We start from the raw sequence: 17,745 nt of genomic DNA on the forward strand, positions 1-17,745 counted from the left end.
CACACCGAGAGTATGGCAGAGTGAAATGATGAGACGAGCTCAATACGGACACATGTGGATGAACACGGCACGATCATGCATGTTTGGGATAGGTAAAGAGGGTAAAGACATCACAAATGCTGTGAAATCATGTAAAACATGTCAGACGTTTGCACCTCAACAAACCAAACAACCAATGCAACCACGTGAAAGACCACCTCATTCATGGGTGACAGTGGCTTGTGATCTAGTTTACTTTGAGGGCAATCAATACATTCTTTTAGTGAATTACTATTCAAATTCTTCGAAACAGCACGATTGCAGAATCTATCAGCATCCCAAACAATCCTACATCTGAAGAATGAGGTGAACTTTCATGTGGTTGCTGGTTCCTTGTAACCTTGTGTGAAAACAAAAAGTTGTGGAGACCAGGTAAAGTGACTCAGAAATGTGACCGTTACCCAAGTTCATACGTTATTCAGACACCAGATAGTGCTGGCGGTGACATGTGATATGGTGAGGTGACACATGATATCGTGATGCCCCACACAGCCCAGAAAGACCATGTGATGCCAGGCGATATTCCTACACTTCCACCCAACAGTGTAACAACAACTCGTAGTGGGAGGGAAGTCAGGATGCTAGCGAGATTCCAACAGATTTTCACATGTGTTTGGAATAGTCCAAGTGCTGAACGTGTCTCGATGATATATCTTGACCTTGAAGCGTCAATTACACGTTATGGTTGATAGCTTACTTTACACCACAAAAACTCAAAGGTGATGTAAATGGTGGCATCTCATTACACAATGTGTGATGACTGATTTCATTAATATGAACAGACTGATTGCCTATACCAAGCACAGCAAGATTTATTTTTAAAAAGTTAATTTCTTCGAGGGTTTAAGATACTTATCATTATAATCTTGTTTGAATAAACAGGAAGTTTAATTCTTAAGGGGGAGATGTCACGAGGGCTTTAAGACATTTTGGTTTCAGTTATATGAATGATGTGTCTGTTAGACCGAGTACTGGGCGAGTCTTTAAGAGCCAATCAGGCGGTAGCATAGCTGACTCAGACGAATTTTTCGTAAACTCATATGCAAATAAGAGGAAAAACAGAATAACGCATTACATGTCAGTCTTCCGATGTCTCTCCTTCCATGAGCCCACTGTGTATACACGACTGTCTAATGTGTCAGTGCTGGCTATGTGTAGCAAAAACCTATCGCAACATTTAGGAAACCATATGTTGATTTTCTGTTTCAAAGTGTTCCATTCTATACGATGCCGTTTCCCTACAACGGGAAAATATGGACTATGAGGAACTGCCCAGTCTCCACGACAACGCAATCGGTGACATATGTAGTCACTTCGGTGTCACCATCGGTATCCACGAGATTTCATCTCCATTATTTCTTGGACAATACGGGGCGGTGGAGTAGCTTAATGGTTAAAGCGTCCGTTCTCCATACTGAATGCTTTGGTTCGACGCCCCACAAGGACACAATGTGAGGAGGCAGTTTCTGGTATCCCCTAACGTGGTATTGCTGGAATGTTGCTAAAGACATAAAGTACAACCATACTCATTCACTCTCTCACTCACTCACTCACTCACGCACGCACAGAACCAAACATCCACCCGCCCATCCATTCACTCACTCGTGGCCAATACCTGGAGCTATCCGTGGCCTGTCATGTAAAGGAAGAAATTCACGCAGAGATCAGGACATGAGTTTATCGAAGACAGAAAATATTCGACACTGTGTGTGTGGTTAGAAACATTCACGACAGAACTGAGCAGCCCGGGGTCGCTGACTACCTGAGGCGTAGTTTAAAACACGATCCATAGTTTAACATATGGATTTTCTGTTTCACATTTGGTACGTTAGATCAAGAAGGGTGACGGTTCATGTGCGATTTGATCATTTTTTTATGTTAAAGGTTATCGATGTTATTGGTCTATTTTCAAAATTCTGGATAGTCAATAACCGAGTCTGAAAAGTGGGAAGACTAAGAAAGTTGACAATATTCCTGCCCTTCTTCGTCCAGATCTTGTGGGTGTGTACAGGTGTGGACTTTGTTGGAGTAAACTGTATCTTCACCGCAGTTGAAGGCGAGCTCCTGGCCATCGACACACAAGGTGAAGCGGTTGCAGTCTCCTCGGACGGCCTGAGTTGCACATGCTGCAGAAAAAGGTACACAGCTAACACACATTCATTCTGGATTCGACGTCAATGGGCGAGGACACGTCTTTCCATACAGACTTTACATATTGTTCCACTTTGTGACTACACTGACACACACGTATATTCATGCAGACTTTACAATCAACAATCATGACACATCCAAAATATAAACCGGCGTGTCTGTAAGTCAACTGTAGATATCGAGAGTCAGTGTAGAAACAACTGAACGTGTTACAGGTCAATTATTTATTTTGAATATATGCATCCTGTGTCATGTTCTACTTACTGGCGTTGTTTTCCGGACACACAAAAGTGTGAGGAAAGTCACAGTTTTGCTTCTCGAAGTCGAACAGGGTTCCTTGTCCGCAATCCTGCGGACCGAACGCCAGACCGTCAGAATCACAGCTGATGAAGCGCTGACATCCCCAGTTTGGTAGACTTACCCGTAGGTTGCGGTTGTAGTCACAGAGTGGGAGGCCTGCAGTTGTTGCGGACACAGTGTCACAATATATTCACAGAAAACAGAAACGCAACACTTATATTTGTCAAAGTATCCATGTTAGTCAATGCTATACAATAGTGCCCTTTGTTATGTAAGCATATTTTTCTGATAGATCTACCTGATTGGTCTAGAGGTGGTCACGTGACAGTCGACAGAAAGGCATATTGACCCAGGTCCGACCAAAAGTCATATTGACATGAGAGCACTATGACGTCAAGCCATGACTACATTCTAGTGTTTACATGTCACAGTATTGTTGACATAACGTTATTGGTTTGTAGTGAAAATATAAATATATTTCTTGACCAAATTTACATGTTTTGGTTTTTAGAAGCTTTTTTTCGGTAATTACATAATAAAACAGTGGTAGACTGGTGAAGAAGAAACGGATAGGAGGAGTCGTCTCAAATGCAAAACCAGGACAGATGAAGCAGACGATACTTGGGGTCGGGGTGGGGGATAGAGATATCAGCTAAAATATTATAATCCTTAGAGGAATTAAAGTAGGGAAGTGCACAGCATGTCCTACCATATATTACAATCTAGTCCTGTCGATATTCGGGTGGTTGGGTGCCATTAAATGAGACATTTAATATGATGAGTTTTTGTGAGTATCGGGTATTATACTCTTTTACATAAACTTCATGAAAAAAAGACACGTAAGATGTTAATCAATGTATGAGACACACACATGAAAAAGTACAAAATATCTTTGAAATGATCGTTTGTACCTGTAGGTACAATCCTATATTGCCATAGAGTGCAACCACAATTACTCAATGCAGTATTGTCTTTGCATATAACCACAATAACTGACTACCAACATTGATAAGCTTGCAAGGTCATTCACTGACATGTGACGTTGCATATATTTTTGTGCCTTTTTGAAATCATCAAGCACAGATGTGGTGTTGACAACACACATAATCAGAGCTACAAGTGGACAGGAACCGACCGCAGTCGGATCCTGTGACGGTGGACTGTTGCATCACATCACAGAGTACTACATACCTTAAATCATGCGAGGTTGTATTACCTGGGTGTCCACGGGGCGGAGGGTGATGTTCCCTATACCTGAGACAAAACGTATGTATAAGTGAAACTTACGTGTGCCCTGGTATCTGACATTCTCCTGCCCATATGCAGAGACAGATAGGAGTAGAACAAGTCCGATTCCAAGCGCCATCTTTTTGTAAGCAGGATTCTTGTAAAGTCTTGGTTGATCCTCAGGTGGATGCAGAGCTAACCTTTCCTTATATATAGCCCCAGCCACGTCAGGATGTCATGCAACTGATAGATAATCCAATGTTTGCCACCTGAAAGGGAAATACTATGGTAACAATCAGATCACCCCTCGACTAAGTTTTGGGTTAATTACCTTGACCTTTGAGACGGTGTTCAATTCAGTCAAGTACGTAAGATGCCACATCTGCAATGATTAACGCTCTGTTGCAGAGACTACACCGGGAACGTGGCCATGGCATAGGGGTGATGATTTCACTCGGCCTCTTGATATTTTCTTCAAGTGTAATAGGTACATGAACCAGTCAGTTAAAAGAATTCTGAATCTCGATCCTGTTCCAAAGATCACTTTGAATTCGACGACTGTCGTGAATGACAGCTGACATGGGAAGTTACCACCAAAAGACATAACACTAATATACCCTTATTAAATGAATAACAAAAGGGATGATTTCAACTAACCATTCATTTCGAGCACTATTCCAAGAACACAAGCCTTTGGTGTTTTCACAACTTCTGAAGTACAATCGAGCCTGATCTTTTTACCACGATGCAAAGTTTCATGCTCAGAAGTCGTTTTTATTAAGGTTACGACTTTCAAGGCCTCTGTAAAACTTTCAAAACATGTTATAGTGAACAGAACGTTTTATGTGGAGAACGTTGAAACATTGAATGTTTCTATGACAACAACGAAGCAAAACCGATTTTGACTTCTTTTTTTGACACGTTCCCGAAATTCTTCAGTTGACCGATTACAAGCTTGTGTGTCTATGACGAGTGCCACCGGTTCTGCAGGATGCAGCTATGTGACAGCATCACCATGTGATACAGGTTCAAAAACACATTTACCGTAGTGGTAGGTCATGATGGAAACACCAGATGTTCTGGTCCCGGCTCGACTGTTTACAGACCGCCATCATACAGCTGTTTTGTACGGACTGAGGCCTCCGATAAATATGCTCATAGCATTATGGATGTGTATTATCGGTCGCTTATATTTACTTCTACTTGTATGATGACACGCTCTGTTCTACTTGTATGATGACACGCTCTGTTCTACTTGTGTGATGACACGCTCTGTTCTACTTGTGTGATGGCACGCTCTGTTCTACTTGTATGATGACACGCTCTGTTCTACTTGTGTGATGACACGCTCTGTTCTACTTGTGTGATGGCACGCTCTGTTCTACTTGTATGATGACACGCTCTGTTCTACTTGTGTGATGGCACGCTCTGTTCTACTTGTGTGATGGCACGCTCTGTTCTACTTGTGTGATGGCACGCTCTGTTCTACTTGTACCGTGATACGCTCAGTTCTACTTGTATGATGGCCCGCTCTGTTCTAATTGTGTACACAGTATCTATTCTACTTCTCTGAGGCCCGCTCTGTTCTACTTGTGTGATGGCCCACTCTGTCTAACATGTACGATGGTCCGCTCTGTTCTCCTTGTGTAATGGCACGCCCTGTTCCACATGTAGGATGGCACGTTCTCTTCTACTTGTGAAAGCAATGTAACACGCTCTGTTCTACTTCTGTGATGGCCCGCCCTGCTCAATTTCTATCATGGCCCGCTCTGTTCAACTTGTATGATGGCCCGCTCTTTTCTACTTGTGTAGTGGCACGCTCTGTTCTCTGTACTGACGACGCATGACATTCTATACACGTGTACCGTCAAACTGACATGTTATATAACTGTACTGATACATGACATGCTATATAATTGTACTGCCACATGGCATTTTATAACTTTTCTGACATGTGGTAGGCTATATGACTGTACTCATATGTGGTAGACTATATGCTTCATGCTATCCATCATTATATATGCACCACATGGCCTGTGCGCACACTTACTTAGAGCTCTCTGTATACATGCATTGAAACATGGCGCACACGTGGTTTGGTAGACTGTCAGTTTTACTTGAAGTCATGGCGACGCATGCTATAGAAATGATTACTAAACGTATAATCGGAATACATAAACTGACACATGACACATTTCATGCATGTGTTGACATACCATGTGCTGGACACATGAGCAGACACGTGACTCTCTGTATTCCTGTATTGACACATGAGGTTGTGTCAAGAGTGTATTCCCCTGCATTTGAACAAACCTCTAGGCGATCTGTTACTGTTACCCTCTGGAGCACCAACAGGACATTAAGTTGTCTCATTGCCATCATCTAAAAAACAAATCTCACTTGTAGGAATCAACGATCCACAAAATGCCTGATAACGAACCCTGATTCATGTGGTGCGTATAAGGCTCCACAGTAGACGACACATTGTACTACGATGTAAAAAACGAGATCAAATACGTCGGTCATCTCAAGGCTCCTCGACATGTGGATGTTATTAGGGCCTTCAATTACGGAATTAAACAGGACGAAGAATTGTGTTTCTTGATTACTGATTCGTGGGACAAAAACGTAAATCTTCCCCAACAGATGCCGAGGAGTGTGTGTTGTTTACTACTGTGTACACCTTCCACCTGTTGAGTCTCGGGCGTTCTGTTCTGGGATACTAACACGGACCTGCGCATACCTCATTGCCTTGCCAGGTATAGTGCTTATGTGTTGGCCCCCTTTCCCATGAAAAACAGACCGCCCACTTTTCGGTGTGCCTGTGGTAGATGTTCATGTTGTCGTGCCATGGGGACAGGATGCGAAGGGTAAACAGACCGTTAGAAAAACATGGCAACCGTCTGCAAGTCTTGCTGAGCCGCTTCTAGACACATTCGTCACGTGACACCTTGTATGACATGATACGACTCGTGTGGATTCTGTTGTCATAACATGTTCTTCTCAATCGGAACACACACTCGTGATGACTCCTATCAACTTATATGTCACAGGGGAAAACTAACTCAAATATGGTGATGCCAGTTTCGTCCACGGGGACACACACAGTTCACTCACAAGACTATGGTGTCACTGAGATGAAGAAACCCCAATTTTCAATCTCTCTGTCCTTTAAATTTAATTACCCGCTTTAGTGGATGTCTACTGTGTATTTGTGCAGTAAATAGCATCTGCCCCTGACACGGAAGTGAATTAAGTGTTTCTGTAGCACGAAGCTCCCAAAGTGTAAAGTAGGATCTGGGGCCCTCCTATCGACCATAGAAGCCTGCACATCATATCACCTGCAACTGTAGGCAATTAAAACAACGGCTCCTAATCAAGGCGATGGGACAGATAAGCGAATTCTATAATGTGTAAGACCTCGCCAAGTGATCAATCACTACGCGCTTAAGTAACAAAGTGAGAACAGCTGGAAAAAAATCTGTGGTCGCTCCTTTGTCGGTACAGTTGTCGTGCAAGAAGTAAAATCGAACAAAATCTGAATGGTAGCCTATCAATAAATTATTCTTTTACTACGAATAGACTCACTTGTCCAGCTAAAATGTAAAACCACGGACAAAAAATGTTCGGCAAGGATTAAGTTGTTGTAGCTGGATAACTCTCTTTCTCTGGGAGAAGACGAATATTTATTGTATCGCATGCTGATAACATCTACAACTCTGCTTTTCCTCACCTCCATTTGTACACGTCGTTTACATACTGCCAACAGTGCTTAACAAAGAAGAACGTTTCTTGTTATACACTGTCGAAGTAATACCGTGTCAGTCATGAATGGTTATTGTCGTTTGTGTTCTTCACCCATCAATGTCGGGGTATTATAAAACTTTCAACGAATAACAGTACGGAAGTATGCTGTCCAATACCCAAGTTTGTACAAATTTATGCACTCTACAAAAATGAACGCAAGCCAAGCATTCTCTACTCATTCCCTGTGTACATCGGATACCACTGAGCGTGGTATGTTACTACATTGCTGCCACTTCCAAGCCCTAGCATATCAACCTTGTATTCAACCCCATACACCCCTATGTTATGTATGTAACGTAATATAATGTATGTTATGTGTGTTATGTATGTAATTAATGTATGTCTGTGTGTCTGTGTGTGTGTGTGTGTGTGTGTGTGTGTGTGTGTAATGCATGTATGTAATGTATGTAATGTATGTGTTATGTGTATGCAGTGTATGCAGTGCACGCAGTGTAATTAGTGCATGTTGTGTTTGATGCGTATGTGTGTAATGTAGTGTAATGTATGGTTGTGAATGTCACGCATGTATTGTGTATTTATGTTTAATTTTTGACTATACATGTGTTTTGAAATTAAAATTATATTTTATGGTCTTAATGTTAATTAGTGTCTCATGGGCCTATTGGCCGGGTGCTACTTTTAATTTGTAACTTCTATGCCATTTTTACTGGTTTGTGTTACACGTGACACTTAAATAAGCTAACTTTTCTTCTTTCTTCCTCTTCTTCTGTTTAAATAGCGCTGCCCGTCAGTCACGTGACTACATTTACTGTCATGATCCCCGAGTCAGTCACGTGGCGTGAGTCAGCGTGTTAACTGCCTTTTCATTGGTTAAGTCTTGAAAACATCCAACCCAGCTTCTTCAACCTGTGTAAACAAGGCAAGCCACTTTTGTATCACACCATTATCTGACAACACACGCTTGTTAATACGCCAAGTGAAGAAATCTGAACGCTATATCACGGAAACTGACTGACAGACACATAAGGACATTTACTTACAAATATCCCAAAACGAGTGAGTAAAAAAATAGCAACTCCAAATGTCCAGAAACACTACACAGGAACCTAATACGTTCGTAAGGCCGGTGAGAATATACACGCCGTCATTAATGAAGGTTCAAGCTATTGGTAACACTATTTATCAATAGTTGTAAAAGCTTAGTATTTGTTTTAAATACGTACAACTGAATGTTTAGCAAACTTTCGTAACAGTATGGAAAGCACACCAGACCTTTGAAATGTCATAATTAGGTTCTTTAACGTCCGATACAAATGACAGATTTTGTATTCCAACTGGCAATATAGAAATCCACCAGCCACTTCATGTCAATGATTAGCATAGGCAAAGCCGTCTGTCCATGACAAGTGGAGGACAATACACGTGCATTGATGCCTTTTTACTGTCGTTCACAGTTAAGGTACCCGCTTTAATACGGGTGCTGTTGGTGGACTGTGGCAGAGATTTCAAGGCAATGGGTCCGTGGAATATGCGTGTCGCCCAGGTCGCCCCAGAGTTACACCAGTCCGAGATAATAGGCACATGATTAACTCGACGTTACGTGACAGCAGAATACTTCAACGTAAACAACGTGGTCATATGCAGGAGCACTGACGTTTAAGGGCAGCCGGACTCCGCTGTAGGCGTTTGAGATGCAGCAGACATCATGGAATCAACAAGATGGTCACGTTTGCTCCTCACAGATGATTCCAAGCAGATTCAGATTGTCCTTCCATAATGATCGGCAGAGGATTTATCGTCGCAATGGAGAGCGAATGGCAGATGCAACTGCCCCTGTATAACATCTGCCCCTGCAGATGTACCTGCCCCCATATTTTTTCGAGTTGGCTATGGTTGGGGCAGGGATAACTCCTACAGGACGTACTCCACTGCAATGTAATCGTACCTGAGAGCGTTATCGGAGCTAGTTTCTGGGTCGGGCAGGGAATTTCATGAGAGCATTAGTAAGACAGGAGGGTGACGAGCGGAGGGAGTGCCCCCATGTTCGCCAGAAGTCAACCCAATAAGCATGCTTGGGTTGAATTCAGCCGTGGTGTGTACACACTTCGCCAGAAGTGAACCCAATTAAGAATGCCTGGGTTAAACTCGGCTGAGGTGTGTACACATTTCGCCAGCACCTCTGGATCTCCTATGACTCCGCAGAGCTCAATTAGAGGAATGGAAAGCGATTCCGGAAGCTTTCTTTATTAGTTTGATGAACATTTTAGCCAGTATGTTACGACGTTTCACGTTTGGCAACACATTAAGCATTAAACATTATGGTGACACTCTTAGTTCTATTATTTCTAAGAATATGTTCTTTACATGTGCTATATATCATTGACCCTCGCATGAATTACGTCTAGCGCATGTAACATAGGCCGCATCAGATCGTCCCACTCAATGTATTATTATCTTAGGCTCCAATTGAATGAGGGAGTGTCGCAGCAGTATTCCAGCTATATGGCGGCGGTCTGTAAATAAGCGAGTCTGGACCAGACCATGAGGTGATCGACAGCATGAACGTCGATCTGCGCAGGTGGGGACCGATGACATGTGTCAACGAAGTCAGCGACCTTGACCACCCGATCCCGTTAATCGCCTCTTACGACACATATAGTCGCCTTTTGTGCCAAGCATGGATTTCTGAAGACCTTTTCTACACTGGATCTTGACGGGTCTCGAAGCTCGAAGGGAAACGTATCTGGCATGGATAGATACATTTTGTGATTATAAGAGCAGCCGATAAGTAAAGATGTATATTTGTAAACAAAAAAAATCCAAACACTACAGAAAGGTTAATACCCTTATAAGCTATTCAACCGAACCGCTGTTGTAACTACTGATTCTTTTCGAAGTATATAGATGTAGGAGCAGTACCGCTTGCGATGCTTGTTGATGTCGAGTAACAACTGGTGGCAACCATCCGAAGCAACTATATACAGCATTATTCGTGAAAAATAACCCCTTAAGACCCTTTCTCATGCTGCGCTTGATTTCAAAGTTCCCTAACATTCCGTAACATTATCCTGTATTTTGATGTATTTTATAAAACGTACCATGAAATCCCTGTCTAAAAAATCAACCATATTGCTTTTGACAATTCAGGAAGAACATTCTTTATATTCACGAAACGTATCTGAGAATTAAGACATGAGGACTCTTAAATCGCATATGCGTGATTCGTTTGTAGAAAGGATCCAAGCCTAATGCTGTCACAATACATGCATTTGAATAGACCAGAATCCCACACGATAACGTACGAGAAAACATACATGTAATTACTTCATCAAAGTGACAGTGCCACTAAGTCTGCTGGCTGCACCTGTTATTTGTGTCACCATCTTAAAAAGTGGAGGTAACACATGTCATCTAAGACAATGTTAAATTTAGGGATAGGAGATTCAAGGCGGGTCAAGTGCATTCCTGATCTGTCTCCTTATGCACAAGATTTTCTGCTAAAAACTTCACAAATCAAAACAGGTGACCTTGCCGAAGAACCTGGCTTAAAAGACAATACTAACAGTGGTTCTTTCCTTTGTTCGATGATGCTATGCATCCCCAGGCAACACAGTACAAGGTCGTACCAATGACAAATACGACAATAACAACGCGATTTGTATTACTGTATCGCTGTACTGTTCCAGCGGAGTGTGCATAATGCCCGAACCACAGACGAACATAAATATCCATATGTATATTTTAAAGAAATTAAAATAGTTGATGTCATTTTTACGTACAGGTATAAAAAAGGTGGAGTCGATGTTTCTGAAGACATGAGGTTCAGTGCAAAAAATGTTTGGACATAATTATGTAAAAAGGGAAAGAGTGGGTACTGTTTTAGCTCACTTTTAGCAATAAAGAAATAGTTTCACACGAGTGGAATCGAACCCAGGGTCATACCACGATGACAACACAATCGTCCAGGTAACTAATGTTTGTGACACAGCCCCCACATTCTGGGTTCTCTGGTGCCATTTGAGATTTATTGCAGATGTTGACGCTGGTTCGGTTGGCCCTCACAGTTCTCACAGACACCCACTGAAACAGCGTTCAGTCACAGACCCTTCTGAACATGTGAAATAGTTGATGGCATTTTTCACGCACAGGTATCAAAAAAGGTGGAGCTGTTGTTTCTGAAGACTTGAGGTTCAGTACAAAAAAAATGGGGGCATAATTACGGAAAGGGGGAATATGTGGGTACGTTTACCTCGCTGTTAGCAATAAAGAAATGGTTTCACACGTGTGGAATCGAACCCAGGGTTTGGCTCAAACGAACCAAAACTTTAACTGCCAGGTTATACTCACCATCAGATGTGGCAAGGCTACCGAAAAGTAATCCTTAGCAGCACTCGGCTTAAAGGATAAATGGCTGCCCCAACGTTGAGAAAAACTAACCCTATGTCCATATTGTCCTCATTGCTGGTCCACTTCTTGCACAACTTCTGGAAACACACCTTACACCAAACATACTTGGTAGCACACAATTCAATGCTTTTTAAGCCTACGTTACTAATGAATATCAAAGAAAGAAAGCAACCTCAAAATACAGCTATTAGACTTTATTCGTCCTCTTACATTCACATTTGCATACATGTATTCCAAGCCAATTTGCAAAACATTTCTTAATTCTTCTGAATAATATTTTTCACATGAGATATCCGTTAGCTGTCAATGGTGAAATAGGTGCAAGCGCTGAAGGTATATCTAATGGTTGTAGATGTAGTTGTTGCGTTGTAGATGCACCCGGTTTAGTTATTAGTTAATGTAGTTGCAGCCCTGTTTTTGTGGAATTTCCGGATATTCCATGGGATTGACGCACACTAGCAGGTCGTTGCTGTAGTAGGTTCCGTTGCCACACTGGAACTCGACTTGTATATCGTTATCACAGATGACGTATCGGCTGCAGTCCTCCAACAGAGCTCCCACGAAGGCACACCCTGGAGAAAAACACTGCAGTGTATGGTAGCAGCAGCAGTAGTAGCAGCACGGGTAATAGAATTAGTAGTAGTAGTAGTAGTAGTAGTAGTAGTAGTAGTAGTAGTAGTAGTAGTAGTACCCTGAGCATGTACTAACTGTGTGGATATTGGCACCATATAAATATACTGTTAGAAGAAGAAGAAGAAGGAGAAGAAGCAACTTCCGCTTGCAGGCACTCGTACACATTTATGCTCGTAGAAGCTACATTTTACTGGTATTTGTACAATGTTACAGGAACATTGTTTTGTGCCTGTGTAAACTTAGGGACAGAGATGGGCGTGCAAACTCACCGTCCACGAATCCTGTTCTTTGTTCGATGCATTCTGTTGCATCACAACGGCCAGTTGTGGAATTGTAGATGGTCCCACCAGCGCAGGGAATTGGGCCGTAGATGACGTAGTCGTAGCAGATAAGGAACTGTCTGCACATCTTTCCGTCGGCCATCACGGTCCCTCGGCCGTTGGGCAGGTTATTACATCGGGAATCCGGTACCCCTGAAAGTAAACGAGATGAAAGATTGTGGTTAGTACTGAGCGGCCACTCTCTCTGACTCTCTTTTAACACGACTGCCTCAGATGAAGCTATTTCTGAAGCCTCAGGAGAAACTACATACAGCTGGGTGTGAAAGAACATAGGAATGTTTCTGAACCATCTACGTCATCTACAATGTTAAAGTCGAACACATCAATGTCATGTGAGTCCGCCCCTTCCTCAAGAAAATCCAGAATTAGACGAGGCATAGTCCCTTTCAGTGTGGTTCGTTCCATTTCAACCATCCTGTTTGTGAGGAGTCGATGGCTAACGGTAACGTTCGAGCCGTCCATGTTTATCCCAGACATGCTGGACGGATGACAAGTCTATACTCCGTCCTGGCATTAGTAAGGTGGGGAAGTTCTTCAGATGGAGGTGCTGATCGCCCTCCGTGCTGCTGTGTTGTCCTACTGAAACACAAAAAGACGTCCATGTCGGCGCTTATACGTCAGGAAGCTGTCATAACAGTTTTGTCCATTGTCATGGGCGTAAGTAGCATTTGAAGGTGTCAAGTGAGTCACAGCGATCCTACACAATACCCTTACTCAGCCACACAGATGTCAATACATCTAACGTTAACAACATAAATACGCTCAGCTGGCCTATATTTCACTCTGTCATGGAAGTCCACATTCTCTTCCCACAGAGGTTACTCCTATCATATCTTCCTACGTAAGCTCTATCTAATACGGCCCTTTCATGGTGCGAGTGTTCAAGACTCGCGATTGGAGGTATTCAGATTTAGTTGTGCAATCAGAGATGTTGTTTCAAGAGTGATCATTCGCAAGATATCGGTAATTTTCTGAATGCATCGGGAAAACTTGCCACTATCAGTTTTTGTTTCTACACACACATCATGGCGATTGACCCTTGCACTCTCTATTGCCAGTTTCTGATTTTCAGTTAAGCATGAAATACCGAATCTTTCCTTCGCACGTTGATGAACCAACTCCATGGCGGCCGCCATATTGGAGCTAAGTCTATTTAACGCGTGTTCTGATTGGATAGTAACAAGGGAGATAATTCCTGTTGCGTTTTTTTTGCCGCAAGGGGATTTCTCGATGACCGGGAAATATGGCCGTATTAGAACAGAGGTTACGTAGGAAGATATGACAGGAGTAACCTCTGTGGAAAGAGAATGGGAAGTCCAAAGAGAACTTTCATTCATTCGAAAACTTGACTGTCTTGTGCGACAGTTGGAAGGAAGGAAGGCAAGATTTGTTATTAACGTCATTTGTCTGTCGACATCGTGGTTGTAATCTGCCAGTTACTGTCCTAGAAGCGTTGAGAGTTCATGGAGATGTCTTGTTCCATCTTCAATGATGCCAGTTAAACGTAGCCGTTCCTGAGCATAAAACAATATCAGAACAGCATTCGGCTTTCCTTTTTCAGAAATGTACAGCAACACACTGACTCTTTTCGCTGTAAATTTCGCATATCACCTCGACCATGTTCATGTACACATCATAAATGACGCTTGCACAAAAATTGCTGTGTTTGTTTGATTCTTCATAACACGTTGTGCATAAAATTATTTTTACTAAATCTGTATACAGTCATGGCCAAATAATACCACCCTAGAATAACTCCTACCTTCATTGACATATGTATATAACTATTTACGTCGGCTAGGTTTTCAGAATCAGTCGTGTACACCGTTTCCACTATTGCTTGCAAAGCCGACTGTACAATTCCGGCTAAAGCAAGAGAACGTGGATCAGTATCAAAATACTGCTGATAACATCGATAGTACACGTCAAAAACAGTTTCAACGGCTAATCACTTGTAACCCTAAATATTCGCGAATATGTGATACAAGACAAAAAAGAGAACTGCATCGCGCATCATTTTTGTCACTTATGGGTCAAATTTAAATGAAAAAAAACTCCTCAAAAGTTAGAAAATGAAAACAGCCAATCATTTTGACGAATGTTACTGTAGACGGGAACAGGTTACATAAGCACCCGGGTACGGCAGGAGCACACCGAGTACTGGTTGCATATTACACAAAACAATAAGTTACAACAATAAACTGAATTCTTGGTACCAATCTTACAATTCAGACAACCAGATTTAGCCTTGTTAACACCGAAAGAAATCTTCTCGCTTATTGTTGTAATATTGCTGAAACCATATTTACCTATACTTGTATTAGAAATGGTAATGGTCCAATAGGTTCGTGGCTGTACCACACACGCGAAGTTGAATACGGGGACAGACACCTATTGAATGGCATGTAACGGTATTCCATTGTATTCCAATTATGAAACACCCGAGAACATCAGTGATGTTCTTTACACATGAGACTTTGGAGGCAAGGCTGGACTCTGTAACTATAAGACATCCGTAATACCCCTAAGTAACACCTAGCTCATGACACTAAACACCGTATGTATACCTAAACAATGTATTTCCCCAAACTGTGCTTCCATTAACGACACTTAGGGCAGGTCACTCACTCACTCACTCCCTAGGTTAACGAGTCAAGACAAGAGTTCTGCTACATAAATTAACGTATCTTTGTTGCTGTGGGTGTTGTGTTATGCTACGTCAATGGAGCTGTCTCAGTGACAGTTGCCATAGCTGGCTGGCACTGCTTGTAGTGTCACTTACCTGCTAATCCTTCAACAGCTACGACAAGTCCCAGCAGAGCAATGGCGACATTACACAACTTCAACATACTGTCGAGTAATTCTTTTAACGTCTATATGTGACAACTCCAAAAGCTGAACTGCCGAAATGCTGAGAGGTTCGTCTATTATAGAGGCACGTGGAACAGGTGCCTCCCCTTATGTAAATGCCTACTTGTAAGAATTTGACTAGACGCCACTGCATGAATATTCTCCGGATTTTAATTTGTCCGAAGTATGTCGGATTTCGGTTGTAATGAAATAGCCCCGGTGTTTTGCTTTGTTTGATTATGGTCTGTGTTGGCGGCATGCAGCGAGTGATGTTTGTCTAGCTGATAGAATGATAGGAACGTATATGGCGGAAAACGTTGTCCGTGACATTCTTCTTCAGCAGCAGCAAGAATGGCAAGAAAATCGTAGGAAATGTTGAATTAAAACTAGTTTTGTATAGCAGATGACAAGGGAACAAATATCAAGGTGGATGAATGGGTGCAGCGGGGTATTGGCGACCACGTGTATAGGTCAGCTGGGAGGGCTTATGGATGGAAAGTGTAAACTACAGATGTAACCTCGCCCTGTGTGTATATGCCTGACCCTTTGGGTATACCCACGATGTTGGTCGACAATAGGAAATACACGGAGAAAGTTTGTGAAAAGGCTGCAGTGGAGGGAGCCAGAGAAAAATCTCGAAATGAGACGGAACAACAGAGAGGGGGAGAGATAGGGTCACATAACTACAGACAGAAACGAGGGACTAACAAAGACAGAAGATATGAGAGCGAAGACAGAGACAAAGTGAAAAAGGCAAGGAGATTGGCAGAGGCATAGAGTGGATGACATGAAGCACAACGGAAGGAAGCACAGACAAAAGCGAGGAAAAGGGAATGATATAGTCACTGTTACACAACATAATCGTAGGACCTTAAAGAGACAATACTCGCATCTCAATTCGACTTTGGTAACCTTGGTAGGACTTGCTGTATTAGTGACAATAGCCGCAATAGGACTTGTTGTATTAGTGACGGTAGCCTGTAGTAGTGACGGTAGCCTGTAATAGTGACGGTAGCCTGTAGTAGTGACGGTAACCAGTATTAGTGACGGTAACCTGTATTAGTGACGGTAACTTGTAGTAGTGACGGTAACCTGTAGTAGTGACGGTAGCCTGTAGTAGTGACGGTAACCTGTAGTAGTGACGGTAACCCGTAGTAGTGACGGTAACCTGTAGTAGTGACGGTAACCTGTATTAGTGACGGTAACCTGTAGTAGTGACGGTAGCCTGTAGTAGTGACGGTAGCCTGTAGAAGTGACGGTAACCTGTATTAGTGACGGTAACCTGTAGTAGTGACGGTGACCTGTAGTAGTGACGGTAGCCTGTAGTAGTGACGGTAACCTGTAGAAGTGACGGTAACCTGTAGTAGTGACGGTAACCTGTAGTAGTGACGGTAACCTGTATTAGTGACGGTAGCCAGTAGTAGTGACGGTGGACCTAGGTCCTATGCAATGCCACATATTCATAAACCATGGGTTAGTGAAGACAGGCTAAGAAGAGTAAAGAGAACGCTGAAAAAATTATTTTCACCAATATCCTACAGTCAAAATGGAGCAAACCTTTTAAATGCCAAAGCTCGACGCACATTTAAAAGGAATAAGTGTCAGTCTTGGAGGAATTATGTTTCCAAAATTAATTCAAATGATTCCAAAAGGAGCTGAAAGAATGAAAGGCAAACGCTCAAAATCCACTGTTTGCCATCTTAACCAAGGTGATATTCTTTTAACTGATAAAGCTGACAATGCGAATAAACTTGCTGAAACCTTTGCCAACGACTCTTCTTTGTCAGATTATGTCAGCGAGCATAAAAAATATCAGGAACAAGAGGAGAAGAAAAGAATACGTTTTAATCAGATGATGGCGAAGATTATAAAGAATTATTTTCGTTACATAAGTTCCATCCTTGAGCCAGGGCATGATACAGCAACAGGGGCTGATAATATTCACTATCACCTCCTGAAGCATTTGCTTGATTCATCTGTGGATATCCTTTTCGAATAATTGTTCATGCTGCGGACGTCAGGAAATTTC

The 17,745-nt window shown here is 42.3% G+C and overlaps 2 protein-coding genes across 2 annotated transcripts; both read right to left on the reverse strand.

The window, feature by feature from the left end:
- Window positions 1-1,992: 1,992 nt before the first annotated feature.
- LOC137279097 (uncharacterized) lies at window positions 1,993-3,856 on the reverse strand. The gene is made up of 3 exons (XM_067811572.1): window positions 3,778-3,856; window positions 2,455-2,646; window positions 1,993-2,165 (listed from the first exon to the last, which is right to left on the reverse strand). Exons 1-3 carry the CDS (start codon window positions 3,854-3,856, stop codon window positions 1,993-1,995), a joined length of 444 nt encoding a protein of 147 aa, XP_067667673.1.
- An 8,426-nt stretch (window positions 3,857-12,282) lies between these two features.
- LOC137279098 (uncharacterized) lies at window positions 12,283-15,715 on the reverse strand. The gene is made up of 3 exons (XM_067811573.1): window positions 15,649-15,715; window positions 12,795-12,998; window positions 12,283-12,464 (listed from the first exon to the last, which is right to left on the reverse strand). Exons 1-3 carry the CDS (start codon window positions 15,713-15,715, stop codon window positions 12,283-12,285), a joined length of 453 nt encoding a protein of 150 aa, XP_067667674.1.
- Between the last annotated feature and the right edge of the window lie 2,030 nt (window positions 15,716-17,745).

This window comes from Haliotis asinina, chromosome 3, assembly GCF_037392515.1.
Source record: "Haliotis asinina isolate JCU_RB_2024 chromosome 3, JCU_Hal_asi_v2, whole genome shotgun sequence".
In the NCBI taxonomy this organism is placed as follows: domain Eukaryota; kingdom Metazoa; phylum Mollusca; class Gastropoda; order Lepetellida; family Haliotidae; genus Haliotis; species Haliotis asinina.

Coding starts and splice junctions, on each gene's coding strand:
- LOC137279097 (XM_067811572.1), bottom strand. CDS start 3,856: ATGGCGCTTGGAATCGGACTTGTTCTACTCCTATCTGTCTCTGCATAT. Junction 2,647..3,777: donor TGTCAGATACCAGGGCACAC/GTAAGTTTCACT, acceptor CAACAACTGCAG/GCCTCCCACTCTGTGACTAC. Junction 2,166..2,454: donor GTGTCCGGAAAACAACGCCA/GTAAGTAGAACA, acceptor CTTTTTCTGCAG/CATGTGCAACTCAGGCCGTC.
- LOC137279098 (XM_067811573.1), bottom strand. CDS start 15,715: ATGTTGAAGTTGTGTAATGTCGCCATTGCTCTGCTGGGACTTGTCGTA. Junction 12,999..15,648: donor AGCTGTTGAAGGATTAGCAG/GTAAGTGACACT, acceptor GTTTACTTTCAG/GGGTACCGGATTCCCGATGT. Junction 12,465..12,794: donor AAGAACAGGATTCGTGGACG/GTGAGTTTGCAC, acceptor GTTTTTCTCCAG/GGTGTGCCTTCGTGGGAGCT.